Below are 21048 nucleotides of genomic sequence, written 5' to 3' on the forward strand. Positions count from 1 at the left end.
ATGGCATTATTCTGGGATATAGAAAACGTCCGTGTACCAAAAGGCAAAACAGCTGAAGTTCTAACACAAATTGCTAGGAGTACATTTTCTAATGGGTATAATGAAATTGAATTTGTTGTTGTGTGCGATGTCACGAAAGAAACTGAAAAAGACATTAAAGATTTAATTAAATCAAAGGTAAAAATCAATTAATTTAATTTAAATTAATTTTTAAAAAGCCTTTGTTAATATTTTTTAATACTTAAAAATAGGTCAAGTTGATCCATATTTCATCAACATCTAAAAACGCAGCTGATGAAAAATTAAAACAATCAGTGCGTAGATTCGCTGATATTCACGGTAATACAGCAACAGTCGCATTAATATCAAGTGATATTAATTTTGCTCCTGATCTTAGTGTTCTTCGACATAGGAAAAAAATGTATGTAATATTATTGCATAACAATCATCCATCAAAAGCACTCATTTCATGTGCCAATGAACATCATAACTTGATGAAGCTTATGAAACGAACAAGTGAATCAGCCAAGATATCTTTTTAAATATTTTCATAATTATTAAAATTTTGTTAATTGGAATTATTTATTATTGATTTTAGGTTCTTAAACCTCAGAAAAACTTTTCAATTCACAATCATCCAATTAAACGACCAACAAAATCAGAATCATCATCATCATTACCTCCCATTGGCATATACTGGAATCTTGAATGCTGTCCTGTTCCATACAATAAATCAGCATCATTAATTTCTGAAGCCATCAGGAATAAATATTATGACTTTTATAGAGAAGCTGACTTTCTTGTAGTATGTGACGTTCTTATAGAAAGCGAAAAAGTCATTCAACAACTAAATGATGCGCAAGTAATAAAAATTAATTTAATTTAAATAAATTTGTAAAAATATTTGTTTTTTATCATATTTACTTACTTGTAAAATAGATTGACGTGGTTCATGTACCGACAACACATAAAAATGCTGCTGACAAAGAATTAATGGTATATTTTCCAATAGAAATAATTCATACGAAATAACAATAAAAATTATGCTCTGATTTTTACTGTTTTTTTTTTTTTTTGTTGATCTTGTTTTGTTTTTACATTTTTATTTATTTGTCATATCAATTCAGGTATGCTTGTGTATTGTCTTGACAAGATTGTATATTTCAAGTTTTTATTTGTAGAAAAAGTTGGTTTTAAGTTAAAAATTTATTCATTATATTATTTAAAAACCAATAAAATGTCTGTAATATTAGAAGTGAAAATTAACGTGTCGTAAAAGAGGTAGAAATGAAGCTAGTTGGAGCCAAATGAATAGAAATCAAAGAAGCTTCAAACATGGTAAGAATAAGCTCTAAGTTTATTATTTGTTCATGTATATAAATATATATCCACATATTTGATATCTTTAAATTAAATAAAAGTCTTGTTAGCTGATTACATAATTTTTTTTTTTCCAATATTTTTCAGGGACAACAATATACAAATACCTTAAATATAGTTATACAATCAAAAGAATTTATTCACATTACGAGTTATTGCTCTAAAAAATGTTTTGAAAAATTTAATGAATCCTATCAAAAAATATTTTTCCACAATTTTTGGACATTAAATGGTGATTATAAATGTCAGAATATAATGTTGAGTGGACTTATGATTTTGAAAAATCCTCCGGCTGATATTAATTTTCAAGACAATAAACCGAAATTTTGGAATTATTATTTTCATTGTATCTACAGTCGGGTTGAAGATTGCCAAATTTTTTCATGTCAACTATTACAAATCACAAAACACAGATTTGCTACAATACAAAAAAAATTGTTGAATAATGAATCTTTAAATGATAATCGAGGCACACACGAACAACATAATTTAAAATTAACTGATGAATTAAAATTGTTAATTAAAAATCATTGCTTGTCATTACCTCACTCTAATTCTCATTATAGTTTGGAAAAATGTAAGCTACTAACGTTTGACCATCCTGAATTATCATTAACAAATTTATATCAACTATTTACTGGATATTATATTGAAGAAACTGGTAATGAAACTCTTTCTTAAACAGAATCTACGTACTCAAAATTTTTCAACCATCATTTAAATTTCACGTTCAAAAAACCTCGCACTGACGTATGTGATTTTTGTTATGAACATAAAGATAATACAACAGAGAACAATGAATTAATTGATTATAAAAATCATGTTAAGAAACACAAAAAACTGAAAGATGAGATGATAAATGACAAAAAGTCTCTATGTATTGAATTTGACTTTGGACAAGATTTGCCATTACCTAAAATTCCAGTCTCAGAACAATTTTACAAAAGACTTCTTTGGCTACATGTTTTCAATATAAATGTATTTAATGATAATAAAAAAAGTTATATGTATTTGTTCATGGAGGGTAAATTTAAAAAAGGTGGAAATACTATATGCAATTTTTTATATGATGCAATAACTAAAGAATTAAATTTAAATTGTTATGATAAAATATATTTACTGTCAGATGGCTGTGGTGGTCAAAATAAGAATTATTTGGTACTATCTTTTCTCTCATTATTATCACGAAAATTTGAAATTGATATCACACATTTATATCCAGTTAGAGGGCATTCATACTGCTCGTGTGATCGTAACTTTGGCATGTATGGCCAAAAAAAAAAGAAAATAGAAAAAATAGAAACACAAAATGATTATATTGAAGTTATAAAAAATGCTAGAGACCCACTTTTTTTTATCATTGAAGATAAAGATATAACTATTAGGGACTTTAAAAAAATCATTCCAGACCAATTGAATATACCAAAAGCTTCAATACATATCAGCAGTGCAGTTAAAATGAAATATTTTGCAAATGGTGAAATTAATATCTATCATACTTATGATGAAGATGAAAAACCAGAGGTATATAATATTTATGACGAAAAAATAACATTTGAAAATTTATTGGATGCACCAGAACCTCAACCAGTTGGAATAACTAAAGAAAAAAAAAAAGATGTGCAAAGTTTGGTAAAATATTTGTCTGGTCAAGGACAAAAATTTTTTGATAATTTTTTTTCTGAAGTGATAATTAAAGATGCAAAACCCGCAAATTTAAAGAAAGAAAAAAAAATTGAAAAAAAAAAAACTATTGATTGAATATTTAATATATTAATATTTTTATAGTTTTCTTATGAATGTTTTATTTGAACTACATACGTTACGTGTAATTATATTTATAAATTGAACCACATACTTGTATTCTTTGTTCATAATTATAAAAAAAAAGTTTCTTATTATTTATTGTTAATTCGTATCAAACAAAAAAAAAAAAAAACAAGTTTTTGTATCTAATTGTTCCGATTATGAACCTCAAGATACTTTATATATACAAAACTTGGATAAAATTCAAGCAATCCCTATGTATAAAAAACATATACAAATTCTTCACAGCAGGGGTACTTCTGGCCCAATAACAGACCACTGGGTTTGCAGCTATTATGATGGAAAAAATGTATATATTTATGACTCATTAAACACCCGTACACTTCATATTGACCATCAAATGTATTTACAACGTTTATATCCATTCATATCGATCCAACAAATCAATGTGCATTTCCCAATAGTTCAACAACAACAAACTGCACATGATTGTGGTGATTTTGCTATAGCATTTTCAGTATCTTTATTATTTAGTCATAATCCTGAAAATATTGTTTATGACTGTGGTAATATGAGAAAGCATTTACTCAATATGCTTGAAACACAGACAATCATTCCTTTCCCAATGGAAAAGCATATTAATGCACCACCTTTGCTTTCACTGGCAGAGATAAAAAGAAAAGAACAAAAAGCATATGCGGAACGAAAACGAGCAGCTAAAAAAAATACTGATTCACTAATGGATAATAAAAAATCAGGGATAAAAAATAATAAATCTCTTTCAACAACAGATGGGGAATCAAAGTTTGAAAATTTAAAAAGGAAAAATGAAACAGATTTTACAGGAATTAAAAAACAAAAAGCAACGAAACAGCATCAAACTTCAAAAACAGAGGTACCACAAGATGATAATACATACATTCCGTTCAAATCTTCATCAGAAGAATATATTCAAAGTCTTACAAGTAAAATCCTGATTGAATGTATCGATGATGTAAAAACTGAGGAAGAGGCTCGGATAAGAGCTGAAAGAATTATTAAGTGGTGTATGATAGCACGGAAAAAATATTATTCTGTTCAATTCACATATCTGGAGAGAATGATAAAGACAGCAAAATCCCGTCTCGAAAATATAGCCATTGATTCTACGAATATTGAAAATATATGTGGTCATTTAAAACATACCTCATCTTCAGAACCATTTTATTATGATACTTCCTATAATTTTGATTATGAATCTGAAAATTTAGAACAAAAAAAAATTTTATTGAAAAAAAGGAATAGCAAAAATGAACAAAATGAAATATCAATTCAAGAGCAAAAAAAAGTATTTTCAGAGCCTTTTGTCATAAATTTGCAGGGTCAGGTAGTTAATATATTACCCACTGACACAAGTAAAAAAGGTGTAAAATCGTGGAGCTGCTGTAATGCTACTTGTACAATAATGAAAGATAAAAAAATTTTCGATGACTATAAAGGTTTTCTTGAAATTGTAGTTTCTCAAACCCTGTCAAGTGTTCCGAAATTTCTCCAACAATGTTTTGTCACACATTCGGAAGATAAGTTAGGTCATTCCTTCAGCTGTTATACTGATAAAAACAAATGTAAATCAATCAGCTTTTGTGTGAATCTGTTAGCACCTCATTTTTCATCAGTAAGATCATTCTTGCGATGTTTGTACAAATTAAATGAATATTATAAGAAATTACTGAAGCTAAGTTATAACTTAGAAACAGCAAACATAAAATCATTAATGGAAATAGAAAAAGAAATGAAAGAAAAAAATCGAGAATTTGACATAAGTAATACCATGGATTGCTTAGATGAAGACACAATTATCGCAGAGAATAGTGCAGCGTTTAAGAGTTATTCAAAAAAAATGATGGACTTACCCAGATACCATTGCAGATCATGTCAAAGGTTACTTTTTGATCGTAATTTAAAAAATATCGATAGTTTTCAATTTCCAATTGTGAATCCATACTGGGATCAGATGGAAAGTTATTTTATTAATCATAAGGAAATAAATAGCAAATTTGTATGTGATAATTGTTTGAAGTATTTCCGAAAAGGGGATATGCCTCCCACATGCATTCTAAATAATTTCGATGACGATGATGTTCCAACAGAAGTTAGAGAGTTAAATAGCTATGAAGTAATACTGATTCAACAAGCAAAAGCTTTTCAAGTTGTTCAAAGAGCTGGAACAGTGCAAAATAAAAATATGCCTCACTCTTCACGATATAACAAAGCCAAGGGTCAATGTTTCCATTTACCTTTGCCAATTTCAGAAACGTTAGAGAAACTAGCTTCAGAGCTCGATCCGATAAACAAAAATCATGAGCTATATATAATGGTACGAAGTCTTCCTACAAAAGCCAAATTAGTTTGGGAGAATTTAGTAAACTTGAAGAAAGTATTTAAAGCTTTACAGTGGTTACGGTTAAACAATATATTGTACAAAGATATTGTACTGCCAAAATCTGCTGAAGGATTAATGCATTACTTAGAAAATAACGACATTGAATTTTTAGTTGAATCAAATGACAGAGAAAATAATGAAAGTGATGAAAAACATATGACAATTCAAAGTTCCCAAAGTGATGATGAAGATCACAATAATATTAAAGAGATTTATGAAAATGACCTTTTAAAGCGACGAGCTATTCTTACTCAAGTAGACCATTCTGAATTAGATTATGAACAATTTACAGTATATCCTTTATATGATAAACGGATGAATAAAACGGCTACAGATATATATCAAATGTTGAAAATTCAAGAGGAGCCATTAGATCCAAGATTGAAAACTTTAGATTTGAAATGTTTTCCAAATCTATATCCGCGAGGGATAAATGGACAGCATGAAGATCGAGCCAAGAAGGTCCGTGATCATGATTTTATCAAACAAAAGCTCTGTTCTCTTAAGCCACGATTTAGATTAGATCATCAATATATATTTTTTTTACTACAAAATGATACTATTCGAAGACTACAGGCCGGAATTTATTATATGTTGAATGTTACGAACCCACGTGATAAATACACTGTCAAAAATTATTTGAATAAACTGAATGAGGGACTGTTAGAGGGTGAGCTGACTTCTATTCTTGAACGCCTTCCAAATACCGAAGAATTTTGGAAAAAGCCAAGAAATAATCTTAAATGTATGATACGAGAATATGGTCCCGCCACATGGTTTCTTACGTTAAGTCCAGCAGAGTATATGTGTGAAGATTTAGTTTCATATGTTCGTGAAGTAAATTCACCATTCTTAAACGACATGTCACCTAGTCAAGTAATTGCTGCAGATCCTGTTTCAGTCTCTCGCTATATGGATCAAAAATTCCATGCCATGCTAGATTTCCTTAATTCAGACAGTCATCCCCTTGGCAAAATAACCCATTTTTTTTGGCGACGAGAATATCAAGGCCGTGGTATTCAACACTTTCATACATTAATATGGGTTGAAAATGCTCCTATAATAGACAAGGACGAAATTGAAAAAATAGTGATGTTTATTCAACAATATATCACTTGTAAAATGCCGAATAAGAACTTATCACCAACATTGTATCGTAGAGTAACAACTCATCAGACTCATTATCATAATAGCTACTGTATGCGATCATCAAAAAATAAATATGGAAAAATAATTAAACGTTGCCGATTTGGTTTTCCTCGGCCTGTAACTGATACATTTGTCTTACGTGATCCTGCAATTGCAATTGCAAATCACAGACAGTCGCGTTCTAAAGATAAACTTTATGATCTTCCCAGAACAGAAGATGAGAAAAATATCAATGACTATAACCCTGCCATTGTTGCAGTTTGGGAAGGAAATATGGATATTCAATATGTCGGTGAAATCACTTCATCAATTGTATTTTATATCACAAAATACATAACAAAACATGAACGTTCTAAAACACAAGCTATGGTTAATGATATTAATTCAACAGTACCATTGCTCAAAAGATTATGGAACTTTGCTTTTCGAAGTTTAAATAACAGAGAAATTGGAGCTCTTGAAGCGGCAGATACATTATTAGGAGTTTCTCTAAGTGGGACTGATAACAATACAACAATAAAATGGTTAAATGTTAGACAAATCAGAGGACGTAAAGTGAAGCCATACGAAGAAATTAAAAAAATGGAAGAAGAATCAACTGATATTTTTGCCCCATCTTTAATTGATGATCATTATCCCTCACGTCCTGCTGCTTTAGAAAATTTGTGCCTATATGAATTTGCTAAAGAGTGGGACGTTGTTAAATCTGAACCCATCTCTGATAAAGTGGAGTATTATATACTCAAGAAAAACGATGAAGGAAATCCTATGTTATGGGTTAAAAAACGCTCACGAGGATATTTGATTAACCATTACATGTACAATATTAAAAGTCAGCCCAAAGAATTTTACTTTTCATTATTATTCTTATTCAATCCTTGGAGGAATACTGATGAATTAAAAACTGGTTTCGAAACTTTTGCTGATTCATTTAATGCTAAAAGAGGCCAACTCCAAAAAGCGTGTGATTACTTTCAGCGTCAAGAAGAGTTTCAAAAAGGTTTGGATTATATGCAACAGTTAATTGAAGAAAATGAAAAGAATATTATTGAAAATAAAGACCAGCAGGATGAACCAGGAGATCTAATAATTGATGATAATGACAAAAAAGCAGTCGATGAAGCGATGAAAGACTTTATAGATATTGATAATGCAGCTGCAAACGAAGAAGTTGATTTAAAAGATTTAATTAGTCAGCTAAATACTGACCAACTTAGAGTCTTTCATCGAGTGACTGCTTCTCTTACAAATCATGAGGATAAGCCATTACGAATTTATGTCAGTGGAGAAGGTGGGACTGGTAAAAGCTTCTTGATTTATGTTATTAAAACGTGGATCCGAAAAACATTAAATCGTCCAATAGCAATAGCTGCACCTACTGGTCTTGCTGCATTTGGTATTAACGGTATGACATTACATAGAATTTTTTCACTTCCTGTTCAACATGGAGGCACTCCAAAGTACAAAATTCTATCTGATGCTGCTTTAAAAGTATTACGTGAACAATTAGCAGATATTGCATTGGTAATTATTGATGAAATTTCGATGGTTTCTAATGTGACATTAATGTATATAAATCGCAGGTTAAATGAAATTTTCAATACATCTGATGAAGTAAATGGGTGGTTTGGTAAAAAACACGTCTTATTCTTTGGAGATTTACTTCAGCTTATGCCTGTTGCTCAAGATGCAAGTTATATGGATTTGTCATCTGATGATATGAAAAAATGTCTTGAATCCATGGGAAATATTAATATTTGGAAACATTTAGTTGAATACGAAGAATTAACTATAAATATGCGTCAACGAAATGATGAAGCATATGGAAAACTATTGTCACGTTTAAGGCTTGGAGCTATGACGAAAGAAGATGTTCAGCTGTTGACCACACGAAATATAAATCTCGATTCATTTCTTGCTGGAAATAGACTTGATGCACTGTGTGATTATATACAAAAGTTGCCTCAGTCTACTGTATGTTTATTACCGACCAATGAAATGTGTGATTCAATAAACTCTGCTATGTTGGACAGAATAAAATCATCAGAAACAATCAATCTTTCTGCGAATGATGTTATTGATTGCAAACTAATTTATAAAAAAAAAGCGGAAAAAGATTTACTTAAGAATGAACATGATGCTAGTCGATCAGCTGGCCTAGCGAAAAATATTACTATTAAAATTGGTTCAAAAATCATGATCAAGCGGAATATTGACTACACTTTAGGCCTAGTGAATGGAGCCCTTGGTACAGTTTTATCAGTTTCAAAAAGTAATGATGGTAAAACTTTACAATCAATTGTTGTTAAACTAACCAAGGGAGATCGTGAGTGTGTAGTTGAAAGAATAGATGTAAAATTCCAATTGTCAGATGAAGTGTACGTGATACGTTCACAGTTTCCTATTTGTCTGAGTTACGCTATGACGATACATAAGTCTCAGGGGGTCAGCTTAGAGTGCGCTATCATTGACGTTGGTGAAAGATGTTTCGCCAAAGGTATGACTTATGTTGCACTATCACGAGTCACAACATTAAGTGGCTTGCATTTAATCAATTTTGATCCGTCAAAAGCGATAGCAAGTCAAACAGCAATTGAAGAGTACAATCGCTTGCGAAAAATTTACAAGCCTGATTTGAAAGAAATTCCAATTACATTTAGAAGTTTACCAAAAAATTTGGATGCCAAATGGTGTTTCAAACAATTTTTTCTAGATACGGAATGTGAAAAAAAAATAAGAATCCTCGACACACTGTCCAATGTACATGGATTATCTAATAATAATGGATCTTCGAGTTATGTTAATTCAGTGATGCAATGTATATTGCACATAAAAGTTCTCCATGAGTCATTTGAAAAAATCAGAAATTTAGATGATTCGGAGGTAGCTAAATTTTTTCACGCATATACTTCCGGAACTACTTCGTCAGTAGATGAAATCAAAAAATTTGTCGGTAAAGCATTATGTCATAATAATGAGGATGATCCGGCCAAATTTTTAGCAGCTCTCTGTAAAAAAGATTTAGTTTTGACTGAACATTTAGGCCATGAACAAAAATATTTAGAGAAATGTGGATCTTGTGCATACGTTAATGTCTCATTGTCTAACCAGTCGGTCATAAATCTTTTAATACCAAATAAGAATAAGATATTTACCTTGCAAGAACTTATCAATCAATCGCTATCATTGTGGCACGAAGGAATGGGTACATGTGTCGATTGTTTTAGTTCAACAAAAATTCTGCAAAAACTAGAAATTCTCAAGAGTAATAATGTCATTGCTTTAAAAGTTAACTCATTGTCAATGAATCAAAATGGTCAACTACAAAACAATAATTTTTCAATAAAAGGAATTCCCACTACTAAAGTTGACATTTGCAGCTCTATATATAAAGTTACTTGTGCTATATTTAAAGATGGCGGTACATCAAATAAACATTTTGTAAGTTACATCCGCAATAAGACTAGTTGGATAAAAATCAATGATCTGATCGTTACTAATGAAAGCTGGCCAAGAAATGCAAATAATGCTTATATTTTCTTTTTAGAACGAACTCATATCGGGACGAAGCGTATTAAAAGAATTTTATAGGAGAAACAGAAATAATTCTTTGTTCTAATATGTTATTTTTCATTGCACATAATCTTTACAAAAAGATGTGATATCAAACAAAAAAAAAAAAAAACAAGTTTTTGTTATAAAAAAAAGTGTCAAGTGTTCGAAATCGTGTTTATTTATTTTTTACAAAAAGATATGATATCCAAAAAAAGTCAAGTAGTAAACTATTGGTTGTAAAATAATCTTCGACATATAATCAAATCTTAAGTTTCGACAAATTTTTACACTTGACCCCACCCGGTTCTTCCCAAAAAAAATTTCAAGCCTACACACGTATGATGACGCATAGCTATTGGTATTTTCCACTGTTCACAATTACAATACTATATATTTTCCTTCACATTTTATACAGGCTTAGGACTGGCAGCATAAAAATCATATTTAAATATGCTGGCATGTTTAAAAATATATATTTTTATATATTTTTGTCTTTTAACGACTAAATTACAATTGCAACATTATATACAATTATATATATTGCACAGTATAAAGGATGGTATACATCAAAAAAAATTTGAGATGAGAGTCCAGGGATGGGCATGTATAAAACATAATGTTTTAAACCATGTTTAAAACATCATGAGTTTTATCCATTTGTATAAAACATCTCTCTCTAGCGGTGAAACTTGGAACTAACATCCAAAGGAACCAAAATGAATACAATCCTGAAAAAGATCTCAGGAATTGATGTGACATATCTAGCACAAGCAGTAGCCAAGAAAAAAATGTAGCTAAGAAAAGGATGTAGCTAAGGAATTGATGTTGCTTAAAACATATATTTTCTGGCCACATTAATTCCTTAGCCACATCTTTTCCTTAGCTACTGCTTTTCCTTGGACATTTTTATTTTTTTAAAACGAATAACATGTATTTGTTCAATAAATAAATGACTAAGAACAAGCAGTAGCTAAGAAAAAGATGTAGTTAAAAAAAATTATATGGTTAAAATTTGAGTTACTGAGAGATCACGTGGGTTTTATCCGTTTTATCCTGTTTTAAACGTTTTATCCATGGATAATTGTAAACAACTCAAAAACTCTCAATATGCCCATCCCTGGATGAAACTATTTCTAAGATGCCAACACTGATTAAAACATATATATATATATAAGTTACATAAATCTTCATTCTCCTTCCTTAATCTCATGCCTGAATAATTTTTCCGGTACTAATTTAATGCCGGAGTAATTTCTCCAACAATTGCCAAAAAAGGAGTAATGCCGGAGAAATGTTTCCACCAGGTAAACGCATTTGAAAATTAAAAAAAAAACTGTGAGTATTTGTCAATTAAAAAATAATCATTTATAATTAAGTAATGTAAATATAAATCCATCAATCTTTCACAAGTTATGTTTGAAGAGGAAAACGTTGGTAATACTGGACGATTGAACTTTAGTAGGTCTCCATTTGTGTGAAAGTCTTAAAATTTTTTTTGGGAAGAACCGGGTGGGGTCAAGTGTAAAAATTTGTCGAAACTTAAGATTTGATTATATGTCGAAGATTATTTTACAACCAATAGTTTACTACTTGACTTTTTTTGGATATCATATCTTTTTGTAAAAAATAAATAAACACGATTTCGAACACTTGACACTTTTTTTTATAACAAAAACTTGTTTTTTTTTTTTTTTGTTTGATATCACATCTTTTTGTAAAGATTATGTGCAATGAAAAATAACATATTAGAACAAAGAATTATTTCTGTTTCTCCTATAAAATTCTTTTAATACGCTTCGTCCCGATATGAGTTCGTTCTAAAAAGAAAATATAAGCATTATTTGCATTTCTTGGCCAGCTTTCATTAGTAACGATCAGATCATTGATTTTTATCCAACTAGTCTTATTGCGGATGTAACTTACAAAATGTTTATTTGATGTACCGCCATCTTTAAATATAGCACAAGTAACTTTATATATAGAGCTGCAAATGTCAACTTTAGTAGTGGGAATTCCTTTTATTGAAAAATTATTGTTTTGTAGTTGACCATTTTGATTCATTGACAATGAGTTAACTTTTAAAGCAATGACATTATTACTCTTGAGAATTTCTAGTTTTGCAGAAATTTTTTTGAACTAAAACAATCGACACATGTACCCATTCCTTCGTACAATTAGCGATTGATTGATAAGTTCTTGCAAGGTAAATATCTTATTCTTATTTGGTATTAAAAGATTTATGACCGACTGGTTAGACAATGAGACATTAACGTATGCACAAGATCCACATTTCTCTAAATATTTTTGTTCATGGCCTAAATGTTCAGTCAAAACTAAATCTTTTACAGAGAGCTGCTAAAATTTGGCCGGATCATCCTCATTATTATGACATAATGCTTTACCACAAATTTTTGATTTCATCTACTGACAGTAGTTCCGGAAGTATATGCGTGAAAAATTTAGCTACCTCCGAATCATCTAAATTTCTGATTTTTCAAATGACTCATGGAGAACTTTGTGCAATATACATTGCATCACTGAATTAACATAACGAAGATCCATTATTATTAGATAATCCATGTACATTGGACAGTGTGTCGAGGATTCTTATTTTCACATTCCGTATCTAGAAAAATTGTTTGAAACACCATTTGGCATCAAAATTTTGTAAACTTCTAAATGTAATTGGAATTTCTTTCAAATCAGGCTTGTAAATTTTTCGCAAGCGATTGTACTCTTCAATTGCTGTTTGACTTGCTATCGCTTTTGACGGATCAAAATTGATTAAATGCAAAGCCACTTAATGTTGTGACTCGTGATAGTGCAACATAAGTCATACGGCGAAACATCACCAACGTCAATGATAGCGCACTAAGCTGACCCAGACTTATGTATCGTCATAGCGTAACAGACAAAGGCTGTGAACGTATCACGTACACTTCATCTGACAATTGGAATTTTACATCTATTCTTTCAACTACACACTCACGATCTCCCTTGGTTAGTTTAACAACAATTGATTGTAAAGTTTTTACCATCATTACTTTTGAAACTGATAAAACTGTACCAAGGGCTCCATTCACTAGGCCTAAAGTGTAGTCAATATTCCGCATGATTTGATTTTGAACCAATTTAATTATTTTTCGCTGATCGACTAGCATCATGTTCATTCTTAGTAAATCTTTTTCCGCTTTTTTATAAATTAGTTTGCAATCAATAACATCATTCGCAGAAAGATTGATTGTTTCTGATGATTTTATTCTGTCCACATAGCAGAGTTTATTGAATCACACATTTCATTGGTCGGTAATAAACATACAGTAGACTGAGGCAACTTTTGTATATAATCACACAGTGCATCAAGTCTATTTCCAGCAGAAATGAATCGAGATTTATATTTCGTGTGGTCAACAGCTGAACATCTTCTTTCGTCATAGCTCAAGCCTTAAACGTGACAATAGTTTTCCATATGCTTCATCATTTCGTTGACGCATATTTATAGTTAATTCTTCGTATTCAACTAAATGTTTCCAAATATTAATATTTCCCATGGATTCAAGACATTTTTTCATATCATCAGATGACAAATCCATATAACTTGCATCTTGAGCAACAGGCATAAGCTGAAGTAAATCTCCAAAGAATAAGACGTGTTTTTTACCAAACCACCCATTTACTTCATCAGATGTATTGAAAATTTCATTTAACCTGCGATTTATATACATTAATGTCACATTAGAAACCATCGAAATTTCATCAATAATTACCAATGCAATATCTGCTAATTGTTCACGTAATACTTTTAAAGCAGCATCAGATAGAATTTTGTACTTTGGAGTGCCTCCATGTTGAACAGGAAGTGAAAAAATTCTATGTAATGTCATACCGTTAATACCAAATGCAGCAAGACCAGTAGGTGCAGCTATTGCTATTGGACGATTTAATGTTTTTCGGATCCACGTTTTAATAACATAAATCAGAAGCTTTTACCAGTCCCACCTTCTCCACTGACATAAATTCGTAATGGCTTATCCTCATGATTTGTAAGAGAAGCAGTCACTCGATGAAAGACTCTAAGTTGGTCAGTATTTAGCTGACTAATTAAATCTTTTAAATCAACTTCTTCGTTTGCAGCTGCATTATCAATATCTATAAAGTCTTTCATCGCTTCATCGACTGCTTTTTTGTCATTATCATCAATTATTAGATCTCCTGGTTCATCCTGCTGGTCTTTATTTTCAATAATATTCTTTTCATTTTCTTCAATTAACTGTTGCATATAATCCAAACCTTTTTGAAACTCTTCTTGACGCTGAAAGTAATCACACGCTTTTTGGAGTTGGCCTCTTTTAGCATTAAATGAATCAGCAAAAGTTTCGAAACCAGTTTTTAATTCATCAGTATTCCTCCAAGGATTGAATAAGAATAATAATGAAAAGTAAAATTCTTTGGGCTGACTTTTAATATTGTACATGTAATGGTTAATCAAATATCCTCGTGAGCGTTTTTTAACCCATAACATAGGATTTCCTTCATCGTTTTTCTTGAGTATATAATACTCCACTTTATCAGAGATGGGTTCAGATTTAACAACGTCCCACTCTTTAGCAAATTCATATAGGCACAAATTTTCTAAAGCAGCAGGACGTGAGGATAATGATCATCAATTAAAGATGGGGCAAAATATCAGTTGATTCTTCTTCCATTTTTTTAATTTCTTCGTATGGCTTCACTTTACGTCCTCTGATTTGTCTAACATTTAACCATTTTATTGTTGTATTGTTATCAGTCCACTTAAGACTCTAATAATATCTGCTGCCGCTTCAAGAGCTCCAATTTCTCTGTTATTTAAACTTCGAAAAGCAAAGTTCCATAATCTTTTGAGCAATGGTACTGTTGAATTAATATCATTAACTTGTGTTTTAGAACGTTCATGTTTTGTTATGTATTTTGTGATATAAAATACAATTGATGAAGTGATTTCACCGACATATTGAATATCCATATTTCCTTCCCAAACTGCAACAATGGCAGGGTTATAGTCATTGATATTTTTCTCATCTTCTGTTCTGGGAAGATCATAAAGTTTATCTTTAGAACGCGACTGTCTGTGATTTGCAATTGCAATTGCAGGATCACGTAAGACAAATGTATCAGTTACAGGCCGAGGAAAACCAAATCGGCAACGTTTAATTATTTTCCATATTTATTTTTGATGATCGCATACAGTAGCTATTATGATAATGAGTCTGATGAGTTGTTACTCTACGATACAATGTTGGTGATAAGTTCTTATTCGGCATTTTACAAGTGATATATTGTTGAATAAACATCACTATTTTTTCAATTTCGTCCTTGTCTATTATAGGAGCATTTTCAACCCATATTAATGTATGAAAGTGTTGAATACCACGGCCTGATATTCTCGTCGCCAAAAATGGGTTATTTTGCCAAGGGGATGACTGTCTGAATTAAGAAATCTAGCATGGCATGGAACGATCCATATAGCGAGAGACTGAAACAGGATCTGCAGCAATTACTTGACTAGGTGACATGTCGTTTAGAATGGTGAATTTACTTCACGAACATATGAAACTAAATCTTCACACATATACTCTGCTGGACTTAAAGAAACCATGTGGCGGGACCATATTCTCGTATCATACATTTAAGATTATTTCTTGGCCCAAAATTCTTCGGTATTTGGAAGGCGTTCAGGAATAAGAAGTCAGCTCACCTCGTCCCTCATTCAGTTTATTCAAATAATTTTTTGACAGTGTATTTATCACGTGGGTTCGTAACATTCAACATATAATAAATTCCGGCCTGTAGTCTTCGAATAGTATCATTTTGTAGTAAAAAAAAAATATATTGATGATCTAATCTAAATCGTGGCTGGAGCAGAGCTTTTGTTTGATAAAATCATGATCACGGACCTTCTTGGCTCGATCTTCATGCTGTCCATTTATCCCTCGCGGATATAGATTTGGAAAACATTTCAAATCTAAAGTTTTCAATCTTGGATCTAATGGCTCTTAATTTTCAACATTTGATATATATCTGTAGCCGTTTTATTCATCCGTTTATCATATAAAGGATATACTGTAAATTGTTCATAATCTAATTCAGAATGGTCTACTTGGTAAGAATAACTCGTCGCTTTAAAGGTCATTTTCATAAATCTCTTTAATATTATTGTGATCTTCATCATCACTTTGGGAACTTTGAATTGTCATATGTTTTCATCACTTTCATTATTTTCTCTGTCATTTGATTCAACTAAAAATTCAATGTCGTTATTTTTCTAAGTAATGCATTAATCCTTCAGCAGATTTTTGGCAGTACAATATCTTTGTACAATATATTGTTTAACCGTAACCACTGTAAAGCTTTAAATACTTTCTTCAAGTTTACTAAATTCTCCCAAACTAATTTGGCTTTGTAGGAAGACTTCGTACCATTATATATAGCTCATGATTTTTGTTTATCGGATCGAGCTCTGAAGCTAGTTTCCTAACGTTTCTGAAAATTGGCAAGGTAAATGGAAACATTGACCCTTGGCTTTGTTATATCGTGAAGAGTGAGGCATATTTTATTTTGCACTGTTCCAGCTCTTTGAACAACTTGCTTTTGCTTGTTGAATCATATTACATTCATAGCTAACTCTCTAACTTCTGTTGGAACATCATCGTCATCAGAAATTATTTAGAATGCATGTGGGAGGCATATCCCTTTTCGGAAATACTTCAAACAATTATCACATACAAATTTGCTATTTATTTCCTTATGATTAATAAAATAACTTTCCATCTGATCCCAGTATGGATTCACAATGGAAATTGAAAACTATCGATATTTTTAAATTACGATCAAAAAGTAACCTTTGACATGATCTGCAATGATCTGGGTAAAGTCCCATCATTTTTGAATAACTCTTAAACGCTTTTCTCTGCTCTGCGATAATTGTGTCTTCATCTAAGCAATCCATGGTATTACTTATGTCAAATTCTCGATTTTTCTTTCATTTCTTTTCTATTTCCATTAATGATTTTATGTTTGCTGTTTCTAAGTTATAACTTAGCTTCAGTAATTTCTTATAATATTCATTTAATTTGTACAAACATCGCAAGAATGATCTTACTGATGAAAAATGAGGTGCTAACAGATTCACACTGCTTTGATTTACATTTGTTTTATCAGTATAACAGCTGAAGGAATGACCTAACTTATCTTCCGAATGTGTGACAAAACATTGTTGGAGAAATTTCGGAACACTTGGGGTTTGAGAAACTACAATTTCAGAAACCTTTATAGTCATCGAAAATTTTTATCTTTCATTATTGTACAAGTAGCATTACAGCAGCTCCACGATTTTACACCTTTTACTTGTGTCAGTGGGTAATACTACCTGACCCTGCAAATTATGACAAAACTCTGAAAATACTTTTTGCTCTTGAATTGATATTTCATTTTGTTCATTTTGCTATTCCTTTTTCAATAAAATTTTTTGTTCTAAATTTTCAGATTCATAATCAAAATTATAGGAAGTATCATAATAAAATGGTTCTGAAGATGAGGTATGTTTTAAATGACCACATATATTTTCAATATTCGTAGAATCAATGGCTATATTTTCGAGACGGGATTTTGCTGTCTTTATCATTCTCTCAGATATGGCTTGAACAGAATAATATTTTCCGTGCTATCATACACCACTTAATAATTCTTTCAGCTCTTATCCGAGCCTCTTCCTCAGTTTTACATCATCGATACATTCAATCAGGATTTTACTTGTAAGACTTTGAATATATTCTTCTGATGAAGATTTGAACAGGGAATATGTATTATCATCTTGTGGTACCTCTGTTTTTGAAGTTTGTGCTGTTTCGTTGCTTTTTGTTTTAATTCCTGTAAAATCTGTTTCATTTTCCTTTTTAAATTTTCAAACTTTGATTCCCCATCTGTTGTTGAAAGAGATTTATTATTTTTTATCCCTGATTTTTTATTATCCATTAGTGAATCAGTATTTTTTTTAGCTGCTCGTTTTCGTTCCGCATATGCTTTTTGTTCTTTTCTTTTTATCTCTGCCAGTGAAAGCAAGGTGGTGCATGTACTTCCCATTGGGAGGAATGATTGTCTGTGTTTCAAGCATATTGAGTAAATGCTTTCTCATATTACCACAGTCATAAACAATATTTTCAGGATTATGACTAAATAATAAAGATACTGAAAATGCTATAGCAAAATCACCACAATCATGTGCAGTTTGTTGTTGTTGAACTATTGGGAAATGCACATTGATTTGTTGGATCGATATGAATGGATATAAACGTTGTAAATACGATGGTCAATAATAGTACGGGTGTTTAATGAGTCATAAATATATACATTTTTTCCATCATAATAGCTGCAAACCCAGTGGTCTGTTATTGGGCCAGAAGTACCCCTGCTGTGAAGAATTTGTATATGTTTTTTATACATAGGGATTGCTTGAATTTTATCCAAGTTTTGTATATATAAAGTATCTTGAGGTTCATAATCGGAACAATTAGATACTAGTTTTCCGAAAAACAACATGTCATCTCCATTTAATCTTTGATTTCTCTCAATTCTACCTTTACATTCTTCTGAAATACTCACTGTCTCTTGTTTACACTTTCGCTTTCGGCCGATATTGCATTCTTCAGTATTTATCGACAGACCAGCACTAGTCGGATGTTTTCTTTTTTCGGTTTTGATATTTGATACAACAGAAGGCAACACTAAATTTTTTTCATCAGTGATAACCTTATGTTTTGTATTCTCAATAGTCGAAGCACTTGTTCGAGGAAATGGTAATATTTCTCGTTGTTCGAATATATTTAGCAAGTGTTGAGGCATTTTATTTACATCATATGGTTTGTATGTTGTAATTTCAGGGTTTCCACCTAAAGCAAGAGTTACGGCATTTGCAATAGCGAATCGACCACAATCAGAACCATTAGTTTGCGCTTGTACTCTATGAATTAAAATATTTTCTTCATCAAATGTATTTCCAAATAACATCATTAACTTCTCTTTTATTTGATCATTTAATTTTGGACGATTTAAAGAATCATAGATATGTATCAAATGACCATCAAAATAACTGCAGGTCCAATGACCACCCCTCATGTTGAAAGCCCCTACTTCGGATATTTTTTGAGCAGCTGAATGTAAAATTTGGATGTGTTTTTTCTCATCTGGTATTTGTACCGTGAAGTCAGCATGTTGGAGCTCCCAACAGCGGATAAATTCATAATTTAATTTTTCATGCAATAGGTTAGCAAAATAATCGATTTCTTCATCTCTTAGCCATGCTTCAGTATTTAATATTATTGCAGGATCAAATTCGTATTCAGACATTTTTTCTCAATTAATAAAGTAATTTTTTAGAAAAAAAAAACAAATTGCTAGTATAGTGATGGCAATAATTAATTTTTTTTTTAATAAAAATAAAATATTATCAAACAATTAAAAACTTCGTCAGGTTATAAGAATTTGCACAAATAAAAAAAAATCTGGAATATCATCAATAGTATTTATTACTGCAGCAATTATGCTGTTGTTGTTGTTGCTAATTTAATGCAGTAGTAATTGCTGTAAAATTTCAACAAATCAATTGATTTTCAAGTTCAATAATGTTGCAGCAATGCCTGCTGTATTCCAAATTTTTGTTGCAGCAATAAAGGCTGAAGTTTTTGAATATATGATGATAACGTTGCAGCAGTATTTGCTAGATTTCAAAATTTTTTATTGCAGCAATATAGGCTGAAGTTTTTGAATATATAATGATAACGTTGCAGCAGTATTTGCTAGATTTCAAAATTTTTCGTTGCAGCAATAAAGGCTGAAGTCTATGCTGTAATTATTGTTGTTAATTTAATGCAGTAGTAATTGCTGTAAAATTTCAACAAATCAATTTATTTTCAAGTTCAATAATGTTGCAGCAATGCCTGCTGTATTCCAAATTTTTTGTTGCAGCAATAAAGGCTGAAGTTTTTGAATATATGATAATAACGTTGCAGCAGTATATGCTGGATTTCGAAATTTTTTGTTGCAGCAATAAAGGCTGAAGTCTAAATATACCGACACACTTGAATACACTTATAGATAAATAAATATTATTATTAATATTATTATTATTATTAATTAATTAATTAAATGACTATAAATACTAAATTTAACTAAGACAAAACTGATAATTGAATATTCGATAACCAACACACTATAATACACCAATAAATCAATAAATAATTTATAAGATTAATATATTATTATTATTAATTATTACTTATTTCAAACATTAATCAATAAATTAATGATTTAATTTAATGACTAAATACTAAAAATACTTACAACAAAACTAATTATTCAATGTTTGATAACCAACACAATATAATCACTAATATATACTCAATAATAATTCTATATTAATAATAATTATATAATCAATAGCAATAAAGTAAATAATTTATTAATAATTAAATTAATTTAATGAAATTTAGTTAAAAATTATAATTAAATAATTCCAATAAAATAATTGTCACAATCACTTTGATAATTCAATTTGACTTTTATGACATATTAAATTTTTTTTTTGTTTTAAATTTTATTTAAGTAGATGCGCAATGAGTATTTGCACATAATAATTCATTCGCATTAGCAACGAGTTGATGTTTTGAAAGTGGGATATTATTTGTTCAAAATAATAATCCAAAAAAAATAAAATGTTATGGACAAAATGATCGCTACAA

At 30.5% G+C, this 21048-nt stretch overlaps 1 protein-coding gene across 1 annotated transcript; it reads left to right on the top strand.

Annotated features, from left to right (window-relative positions):
* LOC122850347 lies at positions 1-9564 on the top strand. Its single transcript, XM_044149506.1, has 9 exons — positions 1-177; positions 252-425; positions 599-862; positions 940-996; positions 1468-1531; positions 3612-3713; positions 3906-4112; positions 5220-9408; positions 9528-9564. Exons 1-9 carry the CDS (start codon positions 1-3, stop codon positions 9562-9564), a joined length of 5271 nt encoding a protein of 1756 aa, XP_044005441.1.
* Positions 9565-21048: the final 11484 nt, after the last annotated feature.

Source organism: Aphidius gifuensis, linkage group LG2, assembly GCF_014905175.1.
Source record: "Aphidius gifuensis isolate YNYX2018 linkage group LG2, ASM1490517v1, whole genome shotgun sequence".
Taxonomy (NCBI): Eukaryota; Metazoa; Arthropoda; class Insecta; order Hymenoptera; family Braconidae; genus Aphidius; species Aphidius gifuensis.